Raw genomic sequence first — 27,567 nt, forward strand, 5'->3', positions numbered from 1 at the left:
GACGTTGTTTTATAATATTTGAGCGGTCAGAGCAATTATATGTAATTATACGCATGTGAACAAACATTTGCTGAATTTCCCAGTTCTACCGTTGCCCAACAGCGCCTTAATCTCTTCCCAGAGATACTTCTTTCTAATAAGAGAAGAGATACTTGAACTCTGTAAAGACATGTTGCTTTTATTTTAGGGGAATCAGCAGCCTTATTTTTTGTAGCCATTAAAGTTAAGTGACATTCAAATTAAGCAACATGCTTTTCTTTTAATGAACCGCAACCCTTCACGGTAAAAATCTGGTGTGGTTTTAAACAAGCATCTTTTTATATTGTTATGTACTTCCAACTCCCCTGTGAGAAGTCCAGAGGTAGCACAAGAATGAGAGATTTTATAACAGTTGATTATTTATAAGGAGAAAGTAATAAAGACAGACTTCTAAAGCAAAACCACCAATTCTCTATTAGCTCTCAAAAGAAAAATTGCACCCCAAATATACTTCTGTTTTAGTCAGCTTATCTATAAACTCCAAGTGCTCTTGGCGCTCTTTCCCCTTTTCTATCCAGATTCAAAACTGCCAAAACTTGCTTCTAAAACTCTTTTTGTGCCTCCCCATTAACACTGATGAATGTGACTTTCTGAAGGCTGGAATCATTATGGACCATTTAGTACTTTTGATAAACCTCTGATCATATAAATTCAGAATAATAATAAGGGCAGCCAAATTTATAGCAGCATTTTCTATGTTACTTCTAAGGCGTTCACACAACTGAAGGAACCTTAGGTGATTAATGAGATTTAATTAATTGATTTATCGGTTGATTAATGGAGCTCCTAAGGGAGCAGTGATCAAAGATGGTTCAGACACTTTTGCTAAATCGCATTCCCTGCCAGAAATGGAACGACCCATTTGCAGAAGGGCATCTCTGAGCCTAACACTTATAAAAAAATTATTAGAAATTAGCTAAAAACAGACAGATGCAATAAAACAATAAAAATAAAACTGCCAAAGTGAAAAAGAATTTATAAGCCTTTGTAAATAAAAAAATGGCATAACTATCTAGCAGAATTCCCAAGATAGATATTCTGTGTTTTCCATTATTCACAAAAGTTTTGAGTATAGCACTTTTAAAAAATGTTATATTCTGGCTTTCAGGAATGTAAGATGCTATACAAATTGAATGGTATGGCACTATCCTGTTTTGATAACGTTGTTTCTGTTGTTAACTTCCAAGGTGAAAGCAAAGCAAGAAACAGAACTGAAGCTCAAATCGTTTGCTCCTCCCTATGTACGTATATTGTTACATCAATTTTCGTGTAAAAGCAAAGCTATGTTATTTAAAAATATATTATTTATTTCAGATTAACTTGCTGTACATTTCAGGCATTTCATCCAGAACTTTATTTGTTGCCTGGAGTAGAAAGTATTTATTCATCTTCATCGTCAACTCCAGAAAGACATCACAGTAATGCAGACTATATACGTGCATATACATCATATCATAGACCACCTGACGTATCAGCTCCAGATCGTGAAGCTGGCCAGAACCCCAACATTTTGGAGAGTTCCTTGAAACATCATCTCAGCCCAACTCAGGATAAAAATAATTTAATAGGATGGGGCGAAACTGAAAAAGAAAGGGCTCACGATCTCCTTGCAACACAGATCTCTAAGCAAGAACAGAACGAAAGGATTAAAGAGAAATATAATTCACAAAGAAGGGAAGGTGAGATATATCAAGGCTGCTTAATTGCTATAACAACCAAGTTCAGGTCAAATTGCAAGGACAGCACAAATATTTCTTTTCCTCTGATTTTTTTTAAAAAAATAGTTTTCAATTATTTCTCCTCCAGCAAGAGCTGCACTTCATATTAAGATCAGACAAGTTATACCTTGTTTGAAACCATGAGGAGTTTTCAACATGAGGAGGAAAGCATAGTTTTAATTTCTTTCTCCACAATCGAGGCTTGGAGCCTGTTGTGTCAGGAGAGGGCAAACGATCTCTCCCCCTGCCCCACCATACCTTATTTGAGAGGGAGATTAAGCATCTTTAACCTGGCCATTATTTCATTGTCTGTACTGATGATGCTAGCAGTAGGATTCCCATCTACTAATCTGGTTTTGTGCTTTTTGGGTGTTAACAGTTTTGCTAGAGTTTGGATTCCATCAGGTTTTTCTTCCCTGAAACTTCATTTGCCACATCTGCCATTCCCTTGTTCAGTTAATCATATGTCCGGACTGGTTTCATTCAAAATTAAGGTTTTGGGGCGGGGGGGGGGGGGGGAGGAAATCAAATCAGAACGACTTGTTTGCAATATGAGTTCCTGATATTTATTTCTATTTTGGTCCTACCTAGACTGTGGCATGTGTAACATTTGCTTTTTTAATTTAACAAAGGTTCCAACAATATCACTTGTTACCAAAAAAAACCCTTAATTTTTATTTAATGGGTATATATTTCTTTGAAAATTGATGCCCAGCTTTCTTAGAAATAAAATAAACTTAAAGTGGCTTACAAAAAAAAAGTTCAAAATGTGCATAAAGCAGTTCACGTTACTTACGTTAACATGACTATTATAGTTAAATATGATTATTTATAATAATATGTGATAAATCTACAACTTAACACAACTCTCATAAGTATATATAGCCTAATATATAATTATGAACCGCCTCCAGGAGAAATTAGTTGTAACAGAGAGCTAAAGGAATCCATTAAATCTCCCTATACATTCCAAGATAAAGTTTCTGAGAGACAAAACTCTGTAAGAAAATCCACATCGGTGAAAATTCCTCAGCGAAAGTCTTTCAGCCAAGCTCGAGAACGGCAGCAAAATACTCCTAGAAAGGTCAAGAAATACAAAGATTCTGTTGCACCTTTGCGTATGAATCAGAACCGAGGGCAAGAGGGAAGCAACCAGATTCAAGTCAATCACATCACACAGAAGAAAAAAGGTATACATTGCTCCACTAAGCACTCCATTTAAAGTTTATTTGTATTTTGTATTAGCATTTTTTTAAAAAAAAAATCTATCTGAAAAAGCTGCTCTGGAGATTCGGGGAGCTACCTGGAACAGCATGAGAGGCACGTGCAGGATTCCAAGGGGCAGAGGAATAAGCAAAGATTGCCTCCCACCTTCCTCTACTTGGGGAACCTCCACGGGATCTGAGAGCTTTCCATCAACAGAAGGAGGCCTTCCATTTACGGAACAGCCAATCTGAATCCCAACCCTTTGGTTTGCATGAAAGCATTTAATAAATAATGCACTTAACCGTATTTTTCCGTGTATAAAACAAGGTTTTTTAATTAGAAAATAATGTTAAACATTTGGGGTCATCTTATACACGGATAGTGCAGAGGGGGGATGGGCAATTGGTAGCAGCTGCGAGCAGGAGATTGTGGGCGGTGATTGGGCATGTGATTGGTGGCTGCTGGCGGCAAGCGGGCAGACGATTGGTGGCTCTGGCGACGCGTGGGATTGGCAGTGGCAATGAGGCAGCTGAGCAATATTTGGCACCTCCCCCCCACAAAGAAAACCTTAATAACTCTTGACAATCTCCCCCCATTTGGAGTCCTAAAAACAGGGGCGTCTTATACACGGGGGTGTCTTATACACGGAAAACTACAGTAATTTGCATTAAACTATTTAATAAAGCTCAGCGATCTGCGGAACTGGTCCAGAAGCCACACGAGGACAGCTTTTCGGTAGTAAACATTGGTGGTTCTTTAGGTGATAAGATCCGCTTGCTTGCGTCAGGCCTAATTAGAAGCCAGGATTGACACCAATCCTAACCTAGATGAAAAAAATGGAAACTTGAAATGGTTGGACATTGCAAACTACAGCAGTTTATGAAAGGGGAAATGTATTGTGCCCGTCGGCTGATACGCACTTTTGTCCAGATTGCTTCCCATTTTCTACATTTTACAATCTCCTGTGTGATAGGGCTGGACACGTTTTTATTAAAACACACTGGCAGTCGCCCTTAGATTTTTCTTTCATCTCAGGGTCTTCCTTCTGTATCCTGCCTGTGAGCCAACTGGCATTCTTGACTTTGCGTTGATAATTTCCATTTTTGCTTCAGGCGGATATGCCCAGAATCTGTACACACTCATTTTTTTCGCCAAGCCATTGCTTCTGGCGGTGGATGGCAGAAATAAAAACATGTATATAGAAACAGAAATATTATTTAATATTAGGTATTATTTATTACCCACCCTACACCCTAACGTCCCAGGGCAGGTTACAACATTAAAACACACCATTAAAAACAGCTAAACATTTTTTTCCCCGACCTCTGATGTAGAAGAAGCTCCTATTGCGCTGGATGCAAATACAGAAAACGAAGGTAACCTGACAGGAATTGGAATGGGAAGACACACCACAGGGGATTCTGGAATCCCAGAATCATTGGAGGAGAGAGACATGGACTATTCACACAGAATGAGGAGGTAACGAAACAGAGAAATTTCTTTATATATCTTTGTGATAAAGGCTAAAAACACTTGAAATAAACAAGCTGTCATGCTGACAGTATTAGCTGCCCTTCATTAAAGTTGCATTAAGGGCTCCCAACATGTTGGATAATGGAGAAAAAAGCAAACACTTTAATTAGTTTTCAGACAAATATAATTAAACCTGTGAACCTGTTCTCTTCAACTCATTTCCTGTGTGTGAGGTTAGCGCTTCCATGGAATGTTTGCTACCGGTCCAGTTGGCTACCAGCAAGCTGCCGCGCCCTAATTTCAGCACCCCGTTTTCAGATTGGTAATCTGCCACCCCAGCACTCTATATTTGCTAGATCCCACCAGCCTTTTAAACAAATTTAATTAAGGTGGTTTGTTTCTAATGTAATTACTACACTGCACTTGGATTTCATCTTTAGCCAACAGCGCCTTGGAATTATTTATTGTTTCTAATGTAATTGCACTGTGCTTTAATTTCATCTTTAGCCAACAGCATCCTGGAATTGCCAAGTCTATTGCTGACACCGGTAGCGTGCAAGATAGCCAGGTATGTTGCCAAACGCCTAGCAAAATAAATAAATAAGGTAGTTGAAATTGGTTGAAATCGTTTCAGTAACTTGAGCTCGTTTTTCTTTTCTTTTGGATTGTTGATTGCAATAAGATTTTGTTGTTGAAGCAGAATATCTTTTACCCACTCTTGGACAAATGCTCATGAAACAAGCGCTTTTGCCATACATCTGAAGTAGCACATATGCTACAAGCAATTGGAGATGCATGTGGGTTTATAATGTTTGCGTATGTATGTATGTATATGTACACATACACAGAGATATATTCAGTACCAAAGTACCAAGGAGTAGACCAAGTCTATACATATTTAGTTGGAAATAAGAACGGAGGGCTATGTAAATTTTGGTTCTCTCAGTTTTTCATTTTTATAAAATATTAAATTCAGTTTTCCACGTTTCTGCAGCAATTCACATTTTTTGAGACATAAATCCTCATGAAAATCCTTAAACATTTGAGGGTGAAATATCCTGTTTTGGCTAATGTACATATTTTGCAAATAATCTACCCCAATATAGTGCATTTTTGGGTTGTATTTTTAAAAATAATCCTAGGAGGTTTAGTTTGGTTAGTATACACTTCCAGGTAAAGGTAACACTAAATACATTACTCCTGGTAAGCGAGCCACAATAGCTGCTAGAGGGCCATGAAACTTTGTGGCCCTGGCTTTTAGACTTGTGTACTCATGTGCTATCTGAAACCAAAGCAGCTCATGGATTGGCAGATGTGAAATAAATTGGCATTATTTTCAGCTCTCCTACCCCACTATCTGGGGCAATGCTGAAGTTCAGCTTGTTTGTCCATCAGAACACATGGGCCAGATGCATGCCGTGAAATATGCCCTCGATACTCTGCAATGTTCAGAGATCAGTGGCAGAGGCATATGGATTCCTAGACAGACAGGTTGCGGACAGGGTTCCCTGAAGGTAACTATTGTTTTCCACTAAAAGGTCACTTGAGTTAGCCTTCCTTTTAAGACTGATATAAATAGACTCTCCAATTTCATGTACTGTAGGGAAAGCAGCAAAAGCTGACATGCCTTTTCATTTGGTCCCTAGACTGATGAAAATAACCTAAATGACTTTGCACATCTGAGCCAGTATATTTCGCCTCCTACTCCACCTCTTCTGGCTCTGTCTGTAAACAGAGCTGAAGTTCCCAGCGGAATCTTTCCAACAGAGGGTGAGCAAATCGTTCTAAGAGATCTTATGGTGTTAAAGTCTTCCCCCGTAACCTAGCGAGATCATGCCTGACTGCAAAAGGGAACAAAGATTGACAGCAAGAGACCCACACATCCACACCATACATTGAAAGCACACCTTCCTGGGCACCATAGTTAATGGTAGGGATGTCACAGAATTCTGCTGGAAATGGAAACAACAGCAGAAGTCACTCCTAATTCACAGGTTCATCTGAGATCAGGCACGGAAATCTCACAAGCGAATGTGAGCAGTTTTCGCTGCTGCTTTTCAGTCCATAAACGTCACATAAATAATTACACTGTTTTCTGTATTGTTTTTGCTGTTTCTCTTGCACTGAAATGTACTGGAATTAATTATGTAATTAGTTTCAGTCATAGTGGATAGTAAGATTAACAAATGTTGGTTTTAGCAGAAGCCAAACTGCAGCAGAATGGAAACGGATTGTGAAAAAGCTAGGTCAGGACTGATATCACTGTCTTACATTCATAGTTTAGAGTGCTGGGAACTGAAGCTCTGTGAGGGGTAAACTATGTTTCCCAGCATTCTCTGGGGGGAAGCCATGTTCTTTAAACGTATGGTGTGAATATGATTTGACAGAAATCAAAGCCTCTGGAAACCTAATGGGAAAAGCAGGAAAAGCCTTGAATCTCATGCTCTGCTTATACATGTGTGTAGATAAACCTTATAACACACACACAAAAACGACAATTCTCTAGGGACCTTCATTCCAAGGAAATCAAGTACAAAGTATGCGCTAGGACCCCTCTCAGCACTCTCATTTTTGAGGGTGTGCAACAACTCGGTAGTTAAAAATGGCATTAGTTAACAGCAGCAGGCTTTTCCTGGCTCTCTTATGAAGTAGGAGGCAGAGTATGCTTAAACGTAAGTGACCCCAGTGCATGCATTGTCTAAGCAAACACCGTTGTTGGGGAGCCTCTAAGGAGTCACTTGTCATTGCCAGCATGTTCCAAAGACACTAATCCCAACCTCAGTGCTTGCCTTTCCTTTGACCGAGTGCCCCTGAGGGAGGATAATTTGGCTTAATTCACTTTTTACATCATTAAAATTAATCCAGCCGTCTGTGTCACATCACAGACGAAGTGTTTTGTTATACAATTAGCACAATCCCCATAGAACTTATATTTGTTATTTCACATACAGTCTATGTACCGTACTTTTCCATGTATAAGACTAGGGTTTTTTATTTAAAAATTATGTTCAGAATTGTGGGTCGTCTTATACACAGATACAATCTCCACCCCCATTTTCTCAAGTTGGAGTCCCCAAAAACAGGGGATGTCTTGTACCTGGGAGCGTGCTATACACGGAAAAATATGGTATATAGAGCACTATTTTTTCAAGGAACTCAACCATGTCAATACATGGTTCTCCCCTTCCTCATTTCAATCTCACAACAACCCTCTGAGGTAGGTAGGTTACCCTGAGAGAGCATGATTGGCCTAAGGCCACCCAGTAAACTTCATGGCTGAGAGGTGATTTGAACCCAGGTCTCCCTGGTCCTAGTCCAACTAGCCACAACACCTCTCTGGAGTAGTGCAGACTTTTTGTAATTGCTCATATGTTGCACGGTTTCTACTTTTGACAGGAGCTATGCAGTGGCAGGTTCCCAGTAGACATGCCTGGTCTCATTAATCTCTAGGCGTTTAGGCATCGTTTTGTTTATTTAAAAGCATTTCTAAAATGCTGAATATTCAAAATCTCTATGCAAAAATACAAGCATTAAAACATTACCGTCCTGGCGGAAATGTATTCATCGGGGAAAGCCTGGGCAACACAATATGTGTTTGCAAGTTTTAAAATTCCCTTCCCACCCCTCAAGAGGAATTGCTGCAGTGACACCTTCAGATGGTATGTCTGATGTACGTGAAGGGGAAAGTCACAGAGAAAGATTTGTTTCATACGGTGTGGAGTTTTGTGAACTAGCATCTCGTACAGGACAGAAACGGGCAGAATGTTAGTGTGGGCTGTGTGCCTGGATCTTGGGAGGCAGGCAGGGATCTGATGCTCCAAATTGCCACACCAAAGACCCCTAAAATACTGCAGATCTTTCTGTAGGCCCGGGCTTCTGTTCTTCTCGGAGGCGCTCCTGTGTCAGATTTATTTATCCTGGGCTTTCCGCATTTTTTAACCAGCACAAGTATACTAATCTTGAGGTTTCTTTTCCTCAGGTAGTGAGTTGATCAGACAGCTGCAACACATCAAGGCAGAACGAAAGCACCTGGAGAGGGCTAGAGAAGAGCTGGTTAAAAAAGTGAGGAGCTTACTGGAACAGAACAAACTCAGGAGATACCAGGGTATGTGTTATTAGGCTGAGATATCTGGTGAGGTTGTTAGCGACACACCCACACCCACCTCCTTACTTTTTGTTTTGTTTTGTTTTAGGCCAGTGGCCAGAAAAAGAACGAAAAGCGAAATCTCCCCCCTCCACCCCACCTTCTGCTTTTTAAAAGTTGTACTTAGGTAAACAGGCAGCTTTTGCGTTGGCCTCCATTGTCTCGGGAGTCACCAAAGCAGTATCTTGGAAAAAGGGGAGCCCAAGAGATACACTGACAAAGCGTAGCTGCTTTATGTATATAAAAGCCAAGGTAGCTTTTGGCTGGTCACGGGTGTGGTTTAGTGGGTTTTGACAGGTCAAGGTTACAGAGCCCAGGGAATAAAGAAAGTGAAGGAAGAATAACTTTGTTTCTGCTTGAGTGGAGGTGGTGGAGGACTGAGGAGCTAGAAAAGATAGAAGATAGCATCATTCAGTGGCGTAGCGTGGGTTGTCAGCACCCGGGGCAAGGCAGGTAATTTGCGCCCCCTAACCCGTGGATTTTAGTAGGGGCAGAGAGCTGCGAGTGCCAGCGCCCCCCCCCCCCGATGTTGCGCCCGGTGCGGCCGGCCCCCCCTGCACCCCCCACGCTATGCCACTGGGATCATTGTTGGAGGTGGGTTTGCTTTTGCTTCCCCCTCCATGGCAGTGTGCCATCTAGCACCCTGGTTTCCATCAGAATTGGACCATTTCTTAGATGTCTCTCAGTTTATACCCCTTCTTTACCTTTGTTAAAGTGAAGCCCCATACCTTCCTGCAAACCACACATTCAAGAGTTTGGGTTTCCACATGCTAGAGTCCAGCTATTCTCTTTTAAGTACTGTATGAAAGCCGTGGCACTTGACCTAGCATGTTAAAATTTATACAATGTTTTCAACTCTTAATATTTTTAGTTTATGTTCGAACAGAGCAATATTGCTTACTATTCTGATTCTTAAGTTACGACCCTGTATTTTCCTAGGACTAAGCCTCACTGAACTGAACAGGGTCTGAAAACCTGAATAGACTTGCGCCATTGAGAATATCATTTTGATCTGTGCTCTGGTTTCCCCCGTACAGCTCGTGATTCCTGGAAAAAGAAATATTTTGAAGCTAAAAAAGTCACAGCTTCCTTGGAGGAAGTTTCAAATAAACTGCGGGAAGATTTAGAACTTCACTACCAGAAATTGTTGATGCAGCTAGAAGCTAGGGATATAAGGAAAAAACGAAATAATTTAACACAGGTTGCTACTTCAAAGGTAAATGCTGTTTGTTCAGTCTTTACTCCCCTTTCCATAAAATCAAAGCTCCTTCATGCCATTTAGACAGATAAGTATTCTTCAGATTTTATAATAACCCTAGAAGAGAGTTTAATAATTTCCTTCACTAATCTGACATAATCCCTGCCTGTATAATTTAAATTGAGCTGCTTTTTATATCTCAAAGGCTCAATTCCGTAACGGAACACGCTCATCAAGAATATTTGTATCAGACTGTTTTTCTTTTGCACAGGAAAATGATATTGATGCAGATTAACTGTCAAGCCATGATCCTAAACATACACTTACCTGGGTAGTCAGGTACAGCTACAGGGATGGGCAAGCTGTGGATTTTCAGATGTTGTTGTACTACAGCTCTCTGCCTTCATCCTTGACCATTGACAATGCCAGCTGGGGTTGATGGAAGTCCAACAACTTCAGAAGGACCACAGGTTGCCCATGCAAGCTTTTCTGTACCAAGGCATTGTGTTTAGAATGTGAAAATATGGAAATTGATAGTGACCTGCACTAGAAGATAAATACTATAATGGCAGTAGAGAGAGACAGCGAGAAGTCCCCCAAACTAGATGAAATGTAAATTAATACATAGCATTGTAACAACGTGGCATTGCCAAAAATCATAGCTTTACAAACAGGAAAGATGGAAATTTCTCTGCAGGCTCTTTCCCCCTCAATTTGAATTGGCACAACACACTGCTTGCCTGATTCAACTCCGATATGTAATTAAATTGTTTTGTGTGTGTAAAATAGCTTTCTCGCTGGCTCGACAATGAAACTCGTGAGAATACAGTTTTAAGTTAATTAAATCCTTCCCATATGAATCATGCCCTTGAGATATCAACACAGTTCTGCTAATTACTCTGAGAACCAAAGGATTTGCTTGTGTCTCAGCCTTTTCTCATGTAGCAAACTTCCTCCTGTTTACATCTTTCAAGTTATCTTCCTGTTAAACCAAGATTTATCCCAGTTATATATCCTAGTTATAAGGCATGAATGATCCCCCCCTTGAGATTACCTTCTGTTTACAGCAGTGACAGGGTGCCTTTGGTTTGCCAGATGCTGTTGGACTCCTACCAGCCTCGGCCATCATTGCCAGTGGTCAGGGATGATGGGAATCGGAATACAACATCTGGAATGCCACAGGTTCTCCATTCCTGATTTTGATCATGCGTTAAGACAACATCTTTGTCAGCTCTGTTCATTCTCACAACTGAGTTCTGCATTTGCACGGAGGAACTCTGGAACTTTCTAGAATGTTAGTCAAGGAGCTGGTGTTCTTTCTAGATCATTCTGGTAGAGAAAGATGTGATTATCTGAGCACACTCTGAGTGGGTAAAGGAAACACATTCTTGACCATTTTCGCTACTACACAGACGGTAGCACCCGGAACTTCGTGATTTAGTTTCTCACAGCTTTCTATCTTCATTTTCAACCATTTCAGCTACCACTTGTTGTGTTAGTTTTCCTTTATGGTAATGGTGCTGCCATTTTCCTTTACAAAGCACAGTAGCTGTGATGCCAGGTGACATCTATGACTACTGTCTCTTCTGTTTGGGTGAAGGAAAGCCACCTGATAGATAGATAGATGATAGATAGATAGATGATAGATAGATGATATAGATAGATAGATAGATAGATAGATAGATAGATAGATAGATAGATGCAATCATTGCCTTAAATAATAGCTGTAAGGAGAAATTAATACTCAATTTTATTACGTATATAGTCACAGATTCAAACTCAAAACTGTGTGATATCAAAAGGGGAGATAGGAGAGTCTAAAACTGGCAGTACAATCAAAATACAAACCACAAGATTCCTTGCCCATTTCCCTTCATTTGCCGGAGAAATATTAGACAAAACTGGATCCCTTGATTCCAGAAAATAGCCTCTTGTCTACCCCAATCCCCAAAATGGAGTCCAGCACACGCCCTCTCACAACAAAGAGGTGTGGAGAGACAGGAAGATAACCCACGTTGGAAGCACCCATATCTGCACATGACCTCTCTCTCTCTCTCTCTCTCTCTCTCTCTCTCTCTCTCTCTGAAATTCACTTGTGCCTTTTAATAGGTAGAAATCTCATGGGGAGAAGGGAAGGACAAGTTTATTCTGGGCTTGGGTCAGTCTAGGGCAGCTATAGCAAGGTCTGCCAGGTGTGTACCAACTAAGCATGGAAGTAAATTCACATGCAGAATTGCATTATTTTATGTTAATACAGTGAGGCCATGACCTCACCTGCCATGTGACCAATCAGTCCACCATTTGAGTAATTGTATGAGACATAGCCCTGAAGTTCTGCACTATGTATGTTTCTGGGAGGAAGGTGATACAACAGGAGCTGAGGGACTAAATCATATAATTTTAAGGAGAGATGCAGATTTGGACGATTTGCACAGGCAGTGATATTAATAAGTGCAGGATGTATGTTAACTCTGATCTATACGATGTTTTTTCTAGAATAATACAATAATCCAGATCACCACTCTGCAGCATGAAATTGAACAACTAAGGAGAAAGGTTGATAATGCCAAAATGAAGCTTGTCATAGAAATTAAGGTATTACACACTAACTTGCCTAGTTTGTTTTATATCCAAGTGAAGAATATAAACATTATATTTAGATTTTTATCTCAAGCATACCTTTCAGTGTTTTTCTTTTTTTAAAAAAAAAAACATTTAAGTCACACTTTTGCTTCCAGGAGTTTAAAGTGGCATACATCCCAATCCCTCATTTTATCCTCAGAATAACTCTTACAAAGCTTAGGCTGAGAAAAAGTAACTATGGGATAGCTTCATAGCTTCTTGAGAGCTTCATAGCTAAGTGAGGAATCAAACCTGGACCTCCCCAGTCATAGTCAAACACATCACCCACGACACCACACTTGGCTCTTCAGTAGCTTAAGACTGGAGAGCTGGAGGTCAAGGGAAAGAACTTATCTTGCTTTTCAATTGCTTTTGTTCTGTAGGCATATTCTGAGTTCATTGCACTATGGAGCTGAGGACTAAAGGGTGTTCACCCTGGAGTTAAGCACATGGTCATATTTGAGATCTGGTTCACCAAAACATTGAACTTTAACTTTGCTTCCATAGCAGCGGTGTTTCTGTAAGCAGCCACTACTCCACTAAGGAGGAAGGAGAGGCTATTTTTCAAAAAGCAAATACGCAACCCTTGTTCTTTGAATAGGAACCTGAAAGTTTGTGATGCTGTACCAGGGAATGTCCTACACCACATAGAAAAGCAATATAGCTTTTTACTTGTTCGTCCCATGTCTGGAACCAGCAAATACAACTGGGGTCCACTGTGGTGGTTGCTGTTTTCAGTTGGCAAAGGGCACGTAACTGATTAGCAAACCACTCATCTTGCCTTTCATTTGCACTGAAATGATGGATGGAATAGCATATGGGCAGCGTAATTGCATAGGATACACAAATAATTTTGCCACAGCGGACATCAAGACGAATAGCGTAGATTTCAGCAGAAGATGAATTGCAGTGGAACAGAAAACAGTGCTGCATGCAGCTGACACAGGGTGGGAGAGAACATGATGTTTTCTCACATCCGCTGTGCCTGTACCACTTTTTCAAAATTCAAAATGTGCCTGGGATCCAAACATGTTTAGTATCTCTGCTTTAAACATTGTACCTGCCAACATGGAGTACCAAGATGGTGTGTGCTTTTCAGTAGTCTAAATGTAGCTCAGGGACCTCTTTTGCTTATACTACCCTCTAAAATGTGTTGTACATTTATGGTATTGTACTAATAATACTACAACAACAATTGGCAATTTGTGGTCAGAAAAATCACAGGAACAGAAACATACCACTTTGAGATCTGCAGTACAATCTGTGGTATTTCTTCACCTCATTTCCCACTCTCATTAATGGAAATATGATGTAATTTGTACACTAGGGTTTGCCATTACTAGTGACCTTAATATGCCAGAAACAAACCAAAATGGTTCATCTTTTAACTCATTGGGCTTGAAAGATGAAAGAACAAGGAAATGGTTATTAATCCACATAAAGGTTGAACTGTATCTGTAAAATAATACGAAGGTTCTAATTTCATTCTTCCTTTTGCAACCTTGGAATCTTTTTTTCTAGATGAGGAAGCAGGCAGCTTCTGATTTGCGAGCACTGAAGGCAGAACTGGCGCACAAGAAAGTTCAGTCTTCTTTAAGACTCCACCCTGAAGGACAAGTCTATTAGCTGGCTCCCCTTCGTGAGATTCTTATTTGCATATTTGTATAGCTACTCCCACAACCTATTTCTTCCAGCTTTAAATTTGTTCAGCTATAGGAGAGATGTTGTATGTGTTGAAAATGAATGTTGAACAACAGTAATTCATCACGACACCAATATGTAATAATTCTACTGCTGGCGTTAAATGGCATTATCACCTCATTCCAGTAACGGATATCCATGTGCAGGGAAAAAATGTCAGTGGGAAGGGGGAACATAGGAAGAGCCTGCTAGATCAGGGCTATGACCCATCTAACATCCTGTCTTCACAGCAGAAAGACCACACACCTGTTTTCCAGGTGGTGGTAGCAATAGCAGCCTGGTCGCTAGATAGCTGGGGTAGGTGGGTGAGGTGGACCTGCCCTCACAACCAGCTGATGCCACAGCCAGCCTCAGCCAGCCACAGGAGCTAGTGAGATTGCCTGCCGGAAATGGAAATTTAAAACAGGTCAGTCATGGCTCTAGTTGGCCAGCGGTTGCTTCAGCGACGGACCTGACAGAGCCAGTGTTCAGTCGGGTCCACCACCAGAGCATAAAAGCTGGCTGCATTGCAAGCAGGAAGTTCAGTCAGGAATTGGCCCATAGCCATCATGGCTAGTAGCTGTTGATTTGTTGAACCATGAATTTATCTCGTCCTCTTTTAAAGCCATCTGAGAGCAAGCTCCATAGTTCAAACATGCAGTTGCTTGAAGAAGTACTTCCATATCACCTCAATCTTCCCACATCCAGCTTCATTGATGTCCATGGATTCTTGTGCTATGAGAAAGTGGGGGGAAGCTTTCCTCTATCCGTTTTCTCCATTCCACGCATAATTTTATAAACGTCTGTCATTTCACCTCTTACTTGCTTTTACTCTAAACTGAAAAGTCCCCAATGCTGGAACCTTTCCTCATAGGGGGAGGTGGAAAATCCTTCTGGTGTGTATTGCAATGGCACCCTTCAGAGACAGAGGAAGCCTGACTCCAAAACCATTGCAGCTCCGGTAGTTGCCTTCTTCTTAATGGCGAAGAGCCACCTGGGTTGACTCCCGAGTTCTTCCCACCATCCTCTGGTGATTAGGATGCTGTCTGAAGCTTCGCCCGGACGCTGCACATTGCCTGTTAAGCAGGGCTGGTTCTGCATGTGCCACAGTGTGTGTGGACAGTTATCTGCTACAGATTGAGGGAAACCAACATTTATAAGAAATCTAAATACAAAAGACAAAAAGAACCCTATGAGTAAGCTTCTCCGCTTTTTGTATTTATTTCAGATCTAAGTGTTTTGAAAATCAAAAACTGGTTATAAACTTAAACACAACCTTAAACACACTTGTAAGTTGCATCTAAATAGGGCTGTAGACACGCTACACTTTAAGCCACATCCTTTTTTTCAAAGAATTCTGAGTACTGTAGTTTGTTAATGGGTTTTTTTTGGGGGGGGGGGGTTTGAAACTGTGAAGGGTAAAACTACAGTGTCCAGAATTCTTTGAAGGAAGGAACGGGCTTCAAATATATAGCAATTACACAGCCCTAGTCTTGTTTCCATGTAGAGTGAGATAGGAGGAAGTAACCAGCATCTAGTATTATTACTATATTCATTCTCATTTATGGAAACCACATTTGACTCCTTTTTCCTCTTCTGCAGTTGCAATTCTGGTGTAAAAGAAAGGCATCTGCTTCTGAGTAAGCTGCTACGTTCCTTCTTGCTTTCCACTCTCAAGCCCCAAGGTTTTAATTGTTAGCAAGATCGACAATGTAGTAGAGGAAGACTGCTATTGGGTTTACATTTGCTTGTGGCTAGTTGAAGTCCCTTGGCGGCTTAGTGGGGAGCTGAGATGGGTGAACGATGCAAAAAGCAGATAATGGAGATCTATCTAAACCTTACGCCTTAGGCCCCACATTGGTGTTGGTTCATCTTGTAAACAAGCTTCCGTTCTTTCTGTAGAAGTTGAGAAACAATTTGCCCTTCACAAGATCACAATGTATCTAAATAATGACAGCTGATGGATTTACTTTTAACAAAAATTGATTTGGTTAAAAAAGGTAAACACATCGAAGTAAATCCATCAGCCACCATATTCCGATCAGATCTTAGACCTGTTATCATCCTCAGAGAATGAGTTTCTGGAACGTAAATGCCTCATCTGTGGTAAATTTCAGCAAGCCCTGCCCGTGAGCTCTTCCTGCCTGAAAACCATGTCATACGTCTAGTCAAGGAGCCAAATAGGAGGCATTAACATGGTAACAGCTGGAAAGCTGACAAGGAAGTGCTAATTACTATGAGTAATAGACGATATGAAATATGAAAGAGGATATTAAAATCCTGCAATGCTTTTGGGAAGAGGAACTCTGCATACATTGAGCAATCCCTAGCGCTAGTATTATTCAGAAAAACCTTTATCGGGGTGCCCAAACCTTTTTCAAAGAGGGCCAGATTTGATGAAGTGAACATGTGTGAGTACCAACCAAAATTGTTGAGCTTTTTTTAGGATTTAACCCCAAAATAGTTGAGCTTTTTGGGGGACTGAAGTTGCTGAGCTTTTCTGGACCTTTTACCCAAGGACATGAAACGGAACTTTAGACATGCCTGCTTTAAATCCCTTTTAGGATGGATAGGGACTCACTCTATTTCGCTTCGTGTTTAATTTTATATGTTTGCTTTTAATTAAGAAAACAGAAGTTGCCAATTCATTAAGTCATTGTGAAAGACTTAAAATTAAGGGCTGGTTCAAATCAGTGCTATTTTTCTAGGAAAAAAGGTGCCGGAACTCACCACGAACCTCTCCCTTGTTCTCTTAGAATGGCAGAGGCGCCCACCTGAGAGGTGCCACAACAGAGTTCCAGCGAGTTCTGGCGGGAAAAAAAGCCCTGGTTCAAATGTGTTTTGAAGCCTTGGGGACATCAGCTTTATTTACAAGGAGGGAGCAATATTCCTGCAGGAGGCAAAGGTTCATGCTTTTTGCCTCTCTGTTTAAACAGGGGAGATCTGTTGTCCGTCACTGGGCAGAAAAAAATGCACCGTTTTCAAATCTTTTAGCAAAGCGGGGGGGGGGGGGTCCACAAAAGATTTTTTAAAAAAACAAGTGATGCAGAACAATGCAAAATAAAGCTGCTAAACGTCAAAAATGGCACACAGGTCTTACTAGCCATCAGAGATGTACCTAAGAAACCAGAGTTATTGGAGTGAGATCGCGGTGCCCAAAATGGCTGCCATACTCTCGCACGAAGAATGGGATGAAGAGGTATGCCATTGCTTGTTAGCAATGTACATATCTGTTCCGGGGTTGGGTCTGTTTGACAGAGTTTGGAGGATTTTCAATTATTTTAACTATTTCTTTATTGAGTTAATATTCCTTGTAAACCACTTACAAATTTTATTACAATCTCTCTCTCTCTCTCTCTCTCTCTCTCTCTCTCTCTCTCTCTCTCTGTGTGTGTGTGTGTGTGTGTGTACTATGCAAGTTAAACATCTGTGTATGTTGTGATCTGTGCACAAATATTCTAAATAAATGGGTGGCATCGTCACTTTTGACAGCCAGTCAACTTCGAAGGGACGGCAAAGAATAAAAGTCTCAGTGCAGACCATCTGACTTTCTCACTTCCTTGACCAGGTGTTTGATTAAAGTAGATTAGTGCCAGGACTGAGCACGGTATTTAGGCTCGCGCAAGAGGCCTGCGCTAGCCCAATGGAAAAATTTGCTTCCCATTTCACCAACCCAGGGCACTTCTGAACAGACTCCCAAATGCCACTTTGGCTACAGTCCTGGACTATAGATGGCATCTTTCACTGCAGATAATAGCAAAGTGTGTGTGTGTGTGTGTGTGTGTGTGTGTGTGTGTGTGTGTGTGTGTGTTACATATATTTAGGGATCAACAGGCTTCCTCTTTCAATATTAAAATGTTGCATGACTAAAATTGTGTTATGTCATATGAATGGCTTTAAAGATAATTTGAAATGAATATATGAAATTATTTTTTGGAAAGAAGTTTAGAACTTTTTTTTTTTTAAGTAACTCTTCAACTGATCTGATAAAAACAAGCCTAAATGTAATACAACTATTAACAATGTTTTGTTATATAGTTTTTTAAAGTGAAGGCCTGAAGATACAACCAAGCAGTCCTACTGAATTACTCATCTTGAACTAGGCTATGGAAACTACAAATAATTCAGCAGTGTGATATTTCTTACTTCCTACCCAAATGATGGACTTTTCATTTTCCAGTTTGTGTATGAGAAATTGTGCATGGCTTTCATTTGCGCAGCGTGATGCTTGCTTTAATTGCAGCAGCATATCCCCAAATACTGCCTAACGTTCATAGCATGCATGTTTTAAGTCAAGTAATGAGATCCAACGACAGCTATAGAAGGTTTTCGATTGGTGACTCATTTATTACATTTTTATGTTGCCTTTCTTCCAGGGAACTCAAGGTAACATACACAGTGTCATTGCTGTAACATTCCCCCCCCCCCTTCTTATACAGAAATAAATAAATGACAGTAAGAATCCATTGGTACAATAGTACACAGTATGCCTTTTTACTGTAGTGAGGGAAAGGTGAGGTACATTTCAAAGGATTCTCCCCTCTTTGCATTCTATGCCCGTGAAGGAAATTAGCCATTCACAGCTGTCCAAATTTTAACCCACATTTTCATAAAGTCACTTTGGTTTCAAGGCCTCCCACATTGCTGCTGTCTGCCTTTGTGCTGCCGAGTCTCCGGAGTAGCTGAGACAATCCGCATGCCACATGCCAATGCCTCGTAAGCCGCGTTTTTTCACGTAGGCTGCCTTCAGAGAAATGCTCCTGGGATCGTCAAACCACACTTGGTGGAAAGCTCCCCGTGGGTCCTGCAAAAGTCAAACGGAGAAAAGATGTTAGCATGCTTTCCCTGTGTTCTTTCCAAACCCAGCCTTGCAGCTTTAGGTGTTCATGAGCATAGGAGAAATCCAAGGAACTAGGGCTGGCTTCCTCAGCCTCGGCCCTCCAGATGGTTTTGGCCTACAATGCCCATGATCCCTAGCTAGCAGGACCAGTGGTCAGGGATGCTGGGAATTGTAGTCTCAAAACATCTGGAGGGCCAAGTTTGGGGAAGCCTGAACTAGGACTATACACACACTGGCCAGTTAAATAGATCTGGTATCTTCTGCAAATTATTCTGCAGAAAGCTGATGGGAAAGAGTAGGCAAGTTTTCTTCTGTCGTTACAATTTTCGGCTCCTTGCCAGATGTATGGGGCTCTGAAAGCCTCCTCTGAGGGCCTTCTGGCGGTTCCCTCACTGTGAGAAGTGATGTTACAGGGAACCAGGCAGAAGGTCTTCTCAGCAGTGGCGCCCGCCCTGTGGAACGCCCTTCTTTCAGATGTCAAGGAGATAAAGTATCACACAACTTTTAGAAGAGATCTGAAGGCAGCCCTGTATTGGGAGGTTTCAAATGCTTGATATGTGTTCTTTATTATGTTTTTTAGATATGCTGCACTCCGCCTGGGGAAACCCAGCCAGACGGGCGGGGTATAAATAATAACATTATTATAATTAAACTTGCTTGATAGTAAAAGTAAAATCAATATGGTGCTACTGGGAAGCTAATCCCCTTCAATGCAGACTTGGTTACAGGGACTGATGCAACTAGCTAAAAGAGAAATTTTAAAGAAATAATTGCTGAAAACTGGAAAAAAGAAACTGCCAACAAAAAAGAAATGGCAAGATAAACCATTAGAGTATATTGAACTGGCTAGATTAGCAGAGGCAATTGGAGATCACACTAGACCAGAGTTTCAAAAAGCATGGGGTAAATGCAGAGAATACTTCACAAAACAGTGCCCTAAAATACATACCTGGATTTGTTTCTATTAATGTCTTCAGGAGACTTTGTGGATATTTATATAATTAGGAAAATCTTAATAATTATTCATGAAGGAAACAGTTTATAAGAAGTTAATAAAGAGGCCAGATACAGGATAAAGGAAGTTTTTATTTGGTTGTTTGTATTGTTGAATGTTATGTTCACTGTATGTTAAGTTCATGTTTAATGAGGGTGGATTTGTGTATGTATTGGGGGTTTGTGTTATGTTGTAAAAAAAATTCCAGTAAAAATTAAATAAAAAAATAAACAGATTACTTTCTGTCCACCTTTCCTCCTCCTTTGGTTAAATTATTGTTGTTTTGCATTTATCATTTTCTCTCTTCTCCAATTATTACAGAAAGCTGATAGACCACCATGAGATTACCGGAATTTTGTGTATTGGAACTAGGAATGTACGAGGTGGTTTCTTGCCAGGAGGGATTAAATCCTGAATGAACAGATGCACTGCTGTAACTTTCTTTTTTATATATAGAATAATAAATAAATGGTTTAAAAAAACAACAACATATAAAGGAATTTTATACAACTTGCCTCGTATTCCACATATGGAGCTTTCTGTTCCTTATCCCACAGGATCCCAGACAGTGATCTGGGAACTATCTGCTTCATTATTGCTTTGTAGGGCACTTGGTGTCCCACAGGATCACTGCATGGAGCCCCTCGGAAGGGGATTTTTGCAACGGAACAAACATGGTCCTGGAGAAACACAACTTGTGTCATGCAAATGTACTAAAGCACAAGAAGCACTATGTAGACCATGTGCATATATTTTAATTCCTCGTCCACACACGAGTCTACTACCCCATTAAAATCTCTCAGAAATAAGATATTTCCTGTTTAACAAGCTCTCCATTTTCTTAACAAAATTCTGCTTAAGTACACCACACACCAACCACGGTGTGCAAATTTATAGAATTGGGCGGAGGTAAAATGCAGGCTGTTACAACAGTTTTGAATCAGTGTAGAATCCGTGCCCACAAAAACAAACTTTATAAACCACAGTGAGCAAAACATAGTTAGAAATTAGCAGTCTTTCTCTTACCTTAGATAAACCTCGGCAGGTATAATCATAGCCATACCATGGAACACCCATCACAAGCTTTTTGGGATTAATGCCGATGCGAATATAATTGTCATAGCCTAATTTAATATAAAATTTAACATTTACCTGCCTGCTTTTTTATTCTTACTTCCACGCCTGCAGCTACGTTTGTAGCATTAACAAATCAAAAGCTGTTGAGAAACATTCAAGATACGACTAGCCCTCCAAGTCTTTTTCACATGCAGCTAGCTACCTTTGAAGAGTGCTGTGTGATTTCATTTTCCATGTGATTTATGTCTTACTCTTATCAAGAAGGCACCTTAATATGAGAACAGATGTTGACAGATTTTAAGGTGGCTACATTTCCTTTAGAACCAAGATCCACAACTGGGATTTCTACTACTCTAGCTGCTTAAAGATGTGCATTGCAACTCTCTCAAACATGGTTTTAATGTATCGCTTCCAAGCAATATACAGATTTATTCGAAGTTCCACAATTTACATAATTTATTCTAATTAAGGTTCATAGGGTTGCTAAGCCTACTGCCAATGTCCAGTAGATTTTCATAGTCCGTAAACTGAGGCTAACTCTTACCAGCTAAGGTTTGATTGTATGGAGCATTAGCTCCTAGTATGCAGTGTGACCACATCTGACTCTGTTCATCATAAGACATCACAAACACAAAATCACAGGAATTGGCTATCCCAGTATAGTTGTATACTCTTTTGTATATGCATTCTGGACACCAGGGTACATCAAAAGTTACCTGCGGAGGAAAGAGAACTGCACATTTGTCACTAAACAGGCATTATTTGTAGAAACAATTGTCAATGTTATTGCAGTAACAACACATACACAAGCACACCCTGTAACATGAGTAGGCAAACTAAGGCCCGGGGGCTAGATCTGGCCCAATCGCCTTCTAAATCCAGCCTGCAGACAGTCCGGGAATCAGTGTGTTTTTACATGAGTAGAATGTGTCCTTTTATTTAAAATGCATCTCTGGGTTATTTGTGGGGCCTGCCTGGTGTTTTTACATGAGTAGAATGTGTGCTTTTATTTTAAATGCATCTCTGGGTTAGTTGGGGGGCATAGGAATCCGTTCATCCCTCCGCCAAATATAGTCTGGCCCCCCACAAGGTCTGAGGGACAGTGGACCGGCCCCCTGCTCAAAAAGTTTGCTGACCCCTGCCCAATAACATTGCATTAAAAATTACAATCGAAAAAATGTTTCCACCTCAACTGCAGCATTATCAGAACCATATATATGCCCATTATTTTTTTCCAAATTATAACAAGGGAGTGTCATTAGAGCTGAATTCTATGCATGTTTCCTCAGGTGTATGTCCTACTGTATTCAGTGGGGCACGCACCCAGATAAGTGTGGGATTCCAGCCTAAATTTCAAGACTAGCTCGCCAATTTTCTCCATTAGTGCAGCCACCCACAATTTGAGCAGCCAGCTCTTCACACTTTGCATATATTTGGGTTTTCCCACAGCCTAGCTGAACACATATATGTTGTGAATTCAGTGCTTTTTTTCTGAGGGGTACGCAGGGGTACGCATACCCCTAAACATTTTGTGAATCTAAGTTTGGCCTCACTGAGGGGCAGTATTTCAATATGAGTAGGAAAAAGAGAGTACCCCTAAACATTTTTTAAAGGAAAAAAAGCACTGGCTATCTGTTACAGAACAGGTGTTCACAGAAGGCCAGAAAGCTGGCACAGATACTCTAAAAGGACGCAGCAGTGCTCTCAGATGGGATTGTGGCTTAAGTGGATAAAGGGTTGGTTAGTTGGTTTTAGGTTACAGTGGTACCTCGGGTTAAGAACTTAATTCATTCTGGAGGTCCATTCTTAACCTGAAACTGTTCTTAACCTGAGGTACCACTTTAGCTAATGGGGCCTCCCGCTGCCACTGTGCGATTTCTGTTCTCATCCTGAAGCAAAGTTCTCAACCCGAGGTACTATTTCTGGGTTAGCGGAGTCTGTAACCTGAAGCGTCTGTAACCTGAGGTATCACTGTATTTGTTTTTGACAAACAGTGAACCTGTGGGGGGGAAATGTATTTTTAGGACCCAGACTATTCTTGGGACTGTAATTAGTTTTAAATTGTTTTTACTATTATTAAGATCCCAGGATGGGTTACAACAATTTAAAATACCTTATAGTGAAGAAGTGTGAGTAATAAATAGAAATGCCAACCATCATAATCATCTGCTACTATAGGAACATAAGAAGAGACCTTGAAGGACTTGCTCACAAATTTATTGGCAGCTGCACAAACTATAGCTAGGAAGTGGAAGGGGCAAGCAGAATATAAAATGGAAGAATGGTATAAAGAGGTGTGGGATATAGCTGTTAATGATAAATTAACATGTAAGATGGGGAATATGCAGGAGAAATGACTTTGAGGAGATATGGAAGGTGTTTGTAGAATTTGTACTGTAGAATTTTGCAGTTCTTCATAGTTTTAGAGTTCTACACCTATATTCAGGACCAAAATTTGTGCTCACAATGGGAAATGCCAGCAGGAGCCTTGAATCCCACCCACTGGAGTGACACACTTCATCATGTGATATGTAAACAACGTGTAAGAGGAATCTGCTTTATTTTTACCTGTGATCCTGGAATTTCTTTGTGAAATGCTTCTGTCATTTCTTCAACCAAAGCTGTCAATGCATAATATTTGGCTGAATACTTTTTAACCTGTTGCTCAATGTCTATATTGATTCCATCCATGTATTGCCTTTTGGCCAGGGCCACCTGATGGTTTATCCAGGCTGTCCTGGCACTAGGGTTAACAATTTTCTTCAGAGGTATGTCTCCTAAAGAACAAATGGCAATTAGTTGTCAAAGTTTTGAATCACTAGATGATATATATATATATTTGGCCTATTGTTTTTATTGATTTTTCAATTTTTTAAAAAAACAAATTTTCACCAAATTAATACAAATGTAAATACAAATTTCACTAGATGAGATGTTTATATAAACAGTTGCATTCTGGGTCATTGCACACATCAGCGGGACACGAACTCCTGTTACGCCATCTTCCAGGTCTAAAAATGGCGCATGGTTGCATGTGCTTTGAACACATGCAAAATGGTTGTTCCCTGTATATAAAAATACCACCGGCATCTTAAATATGTTTACTCAGAAGTCTACCACATGACTTTAGGATTAGAGTTTGAACCACTTATTTCATTACTGTCTATACCTATAGACTTTGGATCTCCTTTTGGGGGCGGGGAGATAAGATTTTAAAAATGGTTGGAAATAAAGTAAGCACATTGGTCTTGTTATAGCTCTAATGAAGGGCAGTTTGTCAGTCGTAATAATTAGTGGCCCCAAATGGGGATGCAGAGGCCACAGCTGCCTACAGCCAACTCAATAAAGTCAATTTGTGATACAGATGCAGATGGATTGCCAGGTGTGTATTATTATTATTTTACAATAATTTTTATTAGTTTTCAATTACAGCTATGCAATGATAGTCTCATTATAACAATGCCAAATTATAATACAATTACTAATCCCAATCATTATATAATTTAGGTGGCCTCCTGCATGCTAGAATTGATGGTTTGATGACTTACTTTGTTTCTGTGTTCCAAAATCTTATTCATCTCAATTACCTTTCAGCCAAAAAAAATCCCTTATATAACAACTGCAATATTAATGATATCCATTCGTCTTCACACATTTAAAGGGTTTATAAAACTATAGGTGAAGCATTCAAACTACTGTACATCCTTATTCCTCCTGTGTATGACAATTATTCTGTCCGTGGTGTCCTTCCTGTCCTTGTAAAATGTTATATCTATCTTTTTCCAGCCACTGCTGCTCTCCATCATGCCTTGGGCGAAGCTAATGCCAGATGTGTATCTGCTGCTACGGTGGCTGAATACACAAGCTGATTTTGTTGAATCAGGGAGAGGATGTTTTGCCATATGCCTTTGGGGATTTCCACACTAAGATGGGTGGCAGCAGTTGAACAGCATTCCTGGGAAAGGCTACCTGAAGAACGTCTATGAAATCAGTGGAACTTGTTTAGGTGGGTGAGCAAAGAACGCAGCAGATTCTACATGCATCTAAAGCTGTGAACCTTCAAAAGAGAGATTCCCCAAAAGCAATGCAATGCAGACTATTTTCTTTCTTTTATAGCAGATGCATCTTAATGTAAACTGGAGATTATTAGCCAGTTCTAGGCCTCTCAGATAGTACCAGCTGGTGGAACAACTTACTTTCACACACTACCGAGAAACTGTGATGAGAATCACAGTTGTTATGTGAGTCTCATATAGGGTCATATTAAGGTTTGCCGTCTTACGTGCGCTTAATGGAAGTAAACGTCATTGACCTCTGAGGGACGTATACTTCAGAAAGCATCCATTCCGAGTTTGCGCAAAAATGTTCTTATTACCCTGCTCAGAAGATACCTTTTAAAACTATCCTGGATCCTTTCGAATGAGCGTAGCACATGAGCTCAGGGTCATATTTTCCAAAAGCCGCCACTGTCGTAATTTGCGACCAGTCATAGAACTTCCAAGTCTTCCCGCCGACGTCAAATACAAAGACCTGCAGAGGCACAGCAAAGTAGATAGCTCTTTCTCTCTCCCTCAGCAGCTGGAGATGTTAACTCTCTTCACCAGCTCTATTATTTGTTTAATGTCTCAAATGCCAAGCACACTCTCGCAGTTGACCAATGAAGTGTTGCGTTGCAAATTCATAAAAAGTAGGGTGCCCAACAGATCGTGGATCCAGCAGTACACTGCCGCCCAAAAATATATGTTCAATTTGTCTCCTTTGGTCGCTACATGCCTCCTACTACAAGGCAACTCTTTTTCTACTGTTTTGATACAGAATGCACTGTCACTCAGTTTTGTACAAGGGGAAACCCCAACTTACACATAAGCCCTTCTGAGTCCTAGAAGCATCCTCACCCAATATCCCAGGACAGGATTTCTATGTTTGTGCTCCTGTGCCTTTGTTACATGTCGGGGGCGGTGGTGGGAATAACAGAGGAAGCTTCTCCTGATATGGAGATGCGAAAGTTGGTATTTACCACGATAAGTTCCTTCTCTGTAGGGAGGAAGGGGAGTCTGTGTGGGATGTTACCCCCCCCCCCATATTGGCAGGGAATGAAAAATTTTAGAGGGTACATATGGTGGGCAGGGCACACTCCTCACCAGTTCAATTCGTGCTTAAACAAGTAAGTCAAAAAATAAACAACAGAACAGGAAGGGGAAAACATAACTTGTTAAGGGAAAGTAACTCAAGAGATCCCACGGTGTCTCCCTTCTCCTCTTCCCCGTCCACCTCAACTGAGGAAAGCTTGCCTTCTTTCCTTTCTGAACAGATGGAGGTATTGGTGTGGTATGGGAGTTGCCCCGGGCGCAAAATTGTTAGGGGGTGCAAAATTTCAACATCCGGTGCTGCCTCAATACAGCTGCATGCTTTCGTTGCTGGGCTCTCTAGAAAATGGCTTCTCCATGCGAATCAAGGAGTGACCTCTCCAGACAACAGAACGACTCCTCTTTCTCTGCGGCTGCAATCTCATGGATGACGTGGACACCGTGAGGCCATTGAATGTGTGCATGCGTACTCCAACTGTTTCCCTCCCTCCCATGCGGGCCCCATGCGCTGGCAACCCACGATACACCACTGGAGGGAGGGAGTGGGTGCAGGCCTGGAAATCGAGAATGGAGTGGTGGTGACAGCTTAAGACACTCTCTGAGTTGGTTGCCTTCAGAGGGGAGAGTGTCCTATATTCCCTGGAAGCCCCTCTGCCAGAGCGCCTTCCTCCCCTGCTCAGTAAAATCGGAGCTACCCTTTGAGGAAGAAAACACAGCAGGCCGAGTAGCCTTAAAACAGGTGGGCAGCGCAGGAGGTGACTTTGCAACCGCCTGCTAGATTTCTCCATTTTGTTGTTAGGGATTGGCTGGTCCACATATGATATGATAATCTTTATTGTCATTGTCCCATACAAAGCAACAAAATTGAAAAAATCTACATCAGACATGATGTGCCCTTTAATCCTATTCATTGCAAAATAACAATAATAATAAATTTTACCCCCACATGTTTCCCATAAGGGACCTTGTTCCTGCGCACCTCGAACTCTCTGCTTTCAGAGATGGGGTTGCAGAGCATGGGGTTGTCGCAGGGGCACGAGCCTGAGCCCAGCCACAGGCGGAGGAGAAGGGCGGCCAGCAGGTGTGTCTCTCTACCGCCTAGCAACCTCCCCATGCCACAATCTCACTTCCACAACCCCTCCCCCCACCGGAATCAAGATTCTTTGTTGGTGTGTACAGAACTCCCCACCCCCGTCCTCATTTTCATCCTACGGGAAGTGGGACAAGTCAAATCATTCTGTCTCACGTGCCAGAAAGTCACCGTAGACTTCCAAAGGATGAGAGTGATAATTCCATAGTCCTCTAGACAATATTTTCCATCATATTTATTTAAATAACTTAAAAACAACCACCATTTTAAGGCTCCGATCCTCTGCATACTATATTCAGCTGAACTAATCGGGACTTATTTCTATTTTCAAAGGATCAGGCTGAAAGAGAATTGGGGGCTGTTAACCGTTTCTTGCAAGGGAATTTGAGTTTTCATCTG

At 40.9% G+C, this 27,567-nt stretch overlaps 2 protein-coding genes across 7 annotated transcripts in view; one reads left to right on the forward strand and one right to left on the reverse strand.

Moving 5' to 3' along the window:
- The window catches only part of SPATA1 (spermatogenesis associated 1), a 28,845-nt gene extending 11,225 nt beyond the window's left edge, over positions 1-17,620 (forward strand). For 2 of the 3 annotated variants that reach the window (XM_081195768.1, XM_081195767.1), the window contains 10 exons: positions 1,227-1,280; positions 1,376-1,718; positions 2,672-2,947; positions 4,298-4,442; positions 4,944-5,004; positions 6,083-6,206; positions 8,416-8,541; positions 9,618-9,796; positions 12,275-12,373; positions 13,922-17,620. In XM_081195768.1, the coding sequence (XP_081051894.1) occupies positions 1,227-1,280; positions 1,376-1,718; positions 2,672-2,947; positions 4,298-4,442; positions 4,944-5,004; positions 6,083-6,206; positions 8,416-8,541; positions 9,618-9,796; positions 12,275-12,373; positions 13,922-14,026 (1,512 nt within the window). In that variant the 3' untranslated portion in view covers positions 14,027-17,620. The remainder of the gene's footprint in view (positions 1-1,226; positions 1,281-1,375; positions 1,719-2,671; positions 2,948-4,297; positions 4,443-4,943; positions 5,005-6,082; positions 6,207-8,415; positions 8,542-9,617; positions 9,797-12,274; positions 12,374-13,921) is intronic. The other variant, XM_081195769.1, reaches the window with a different exon arrangement.
- A 781-nt stretch (positions 17,621-18,401) lies between these two features.
- Positions 18,402-27,241, reverse strand: LOC308587873 (di-N-acetylchitobiase-like). 4 transcript variants are annotated; one of them, XM_081195777.1, is made up of 7 exons: positions 27,019-27,227; positions 25,383-25,521; positions 23,560-23,768; positions 21,536-21,707; positions 20,941-21,038; positions 20,430-20,594; positions 18,402-18,884 (listed from the first exon to the last, which is right to left on the reverse strand). In XM_081195777.1, exons 1-7 carry the CDS (start codon positions 27,190-27,192, stop codon positions 18,696-18,698), a joined length of 1,146 nt encoding a protein of 381 aa, XP_081051903.1. In that variant the 5' UTR covers positions 27,193-27,227; the 3' UTR covers positions 18,402-18,695. The 4 variants fall into 4 exon arrangements, with proteins under 4 accessions (XP_081051903.1, XP_081051900.1, XP_081051901.1 ...); XM_081195774.1 differs by lacking the exon at positions 20,430-20,594 and having other exon boundaries at positions 27,019-27,232; XM_081195775.1 differs by lacking the exon at positions 18,402-18,884 and having other exon boundaries at positions 18,891-20,594; positions 27,043-27,241.
- Positions 27,242-27,567: the final 326 nt, after the last annotated feature.

This window comes from Podarcis bocagei, assembly GCF_964188305.1.
Source record: "Podarcis bocagei genome assembly, chromosome: 5".
Classification (NCBI taxonomy): domain Eukaryota; kingdom Metazoa; phylum Chordata; class Lepidosauria; order Squamata; family Lacertidae; genus Podarcis; species Podarcis bocagei.

Excerpts from the sequence above, each read along its gene's own strand:
- LOC308587873 (XM_081195777.1), bottom strand. The coding sequence starts at position 27,192 with ATGGGGAGGTTGCTAGGCGGTAGAGAGACACACCTGCTGGCCGCCCTT. Across the intron at positions 21,039-21,535 it reads ATACAATCAAACCTTAGCTG|GCTATGACAATTATATTCGC; the intron begins GTAAGAGTTAGC and ends ATATTAAATTAG. Across the intron at positions 18,885-20,429 it reads CTCCATATGTGGAATACGAG|GACCCACGGGGAGCTTTCCA; the intron begins GCAAGTTGTATA and ends TGACTTTTGCAG.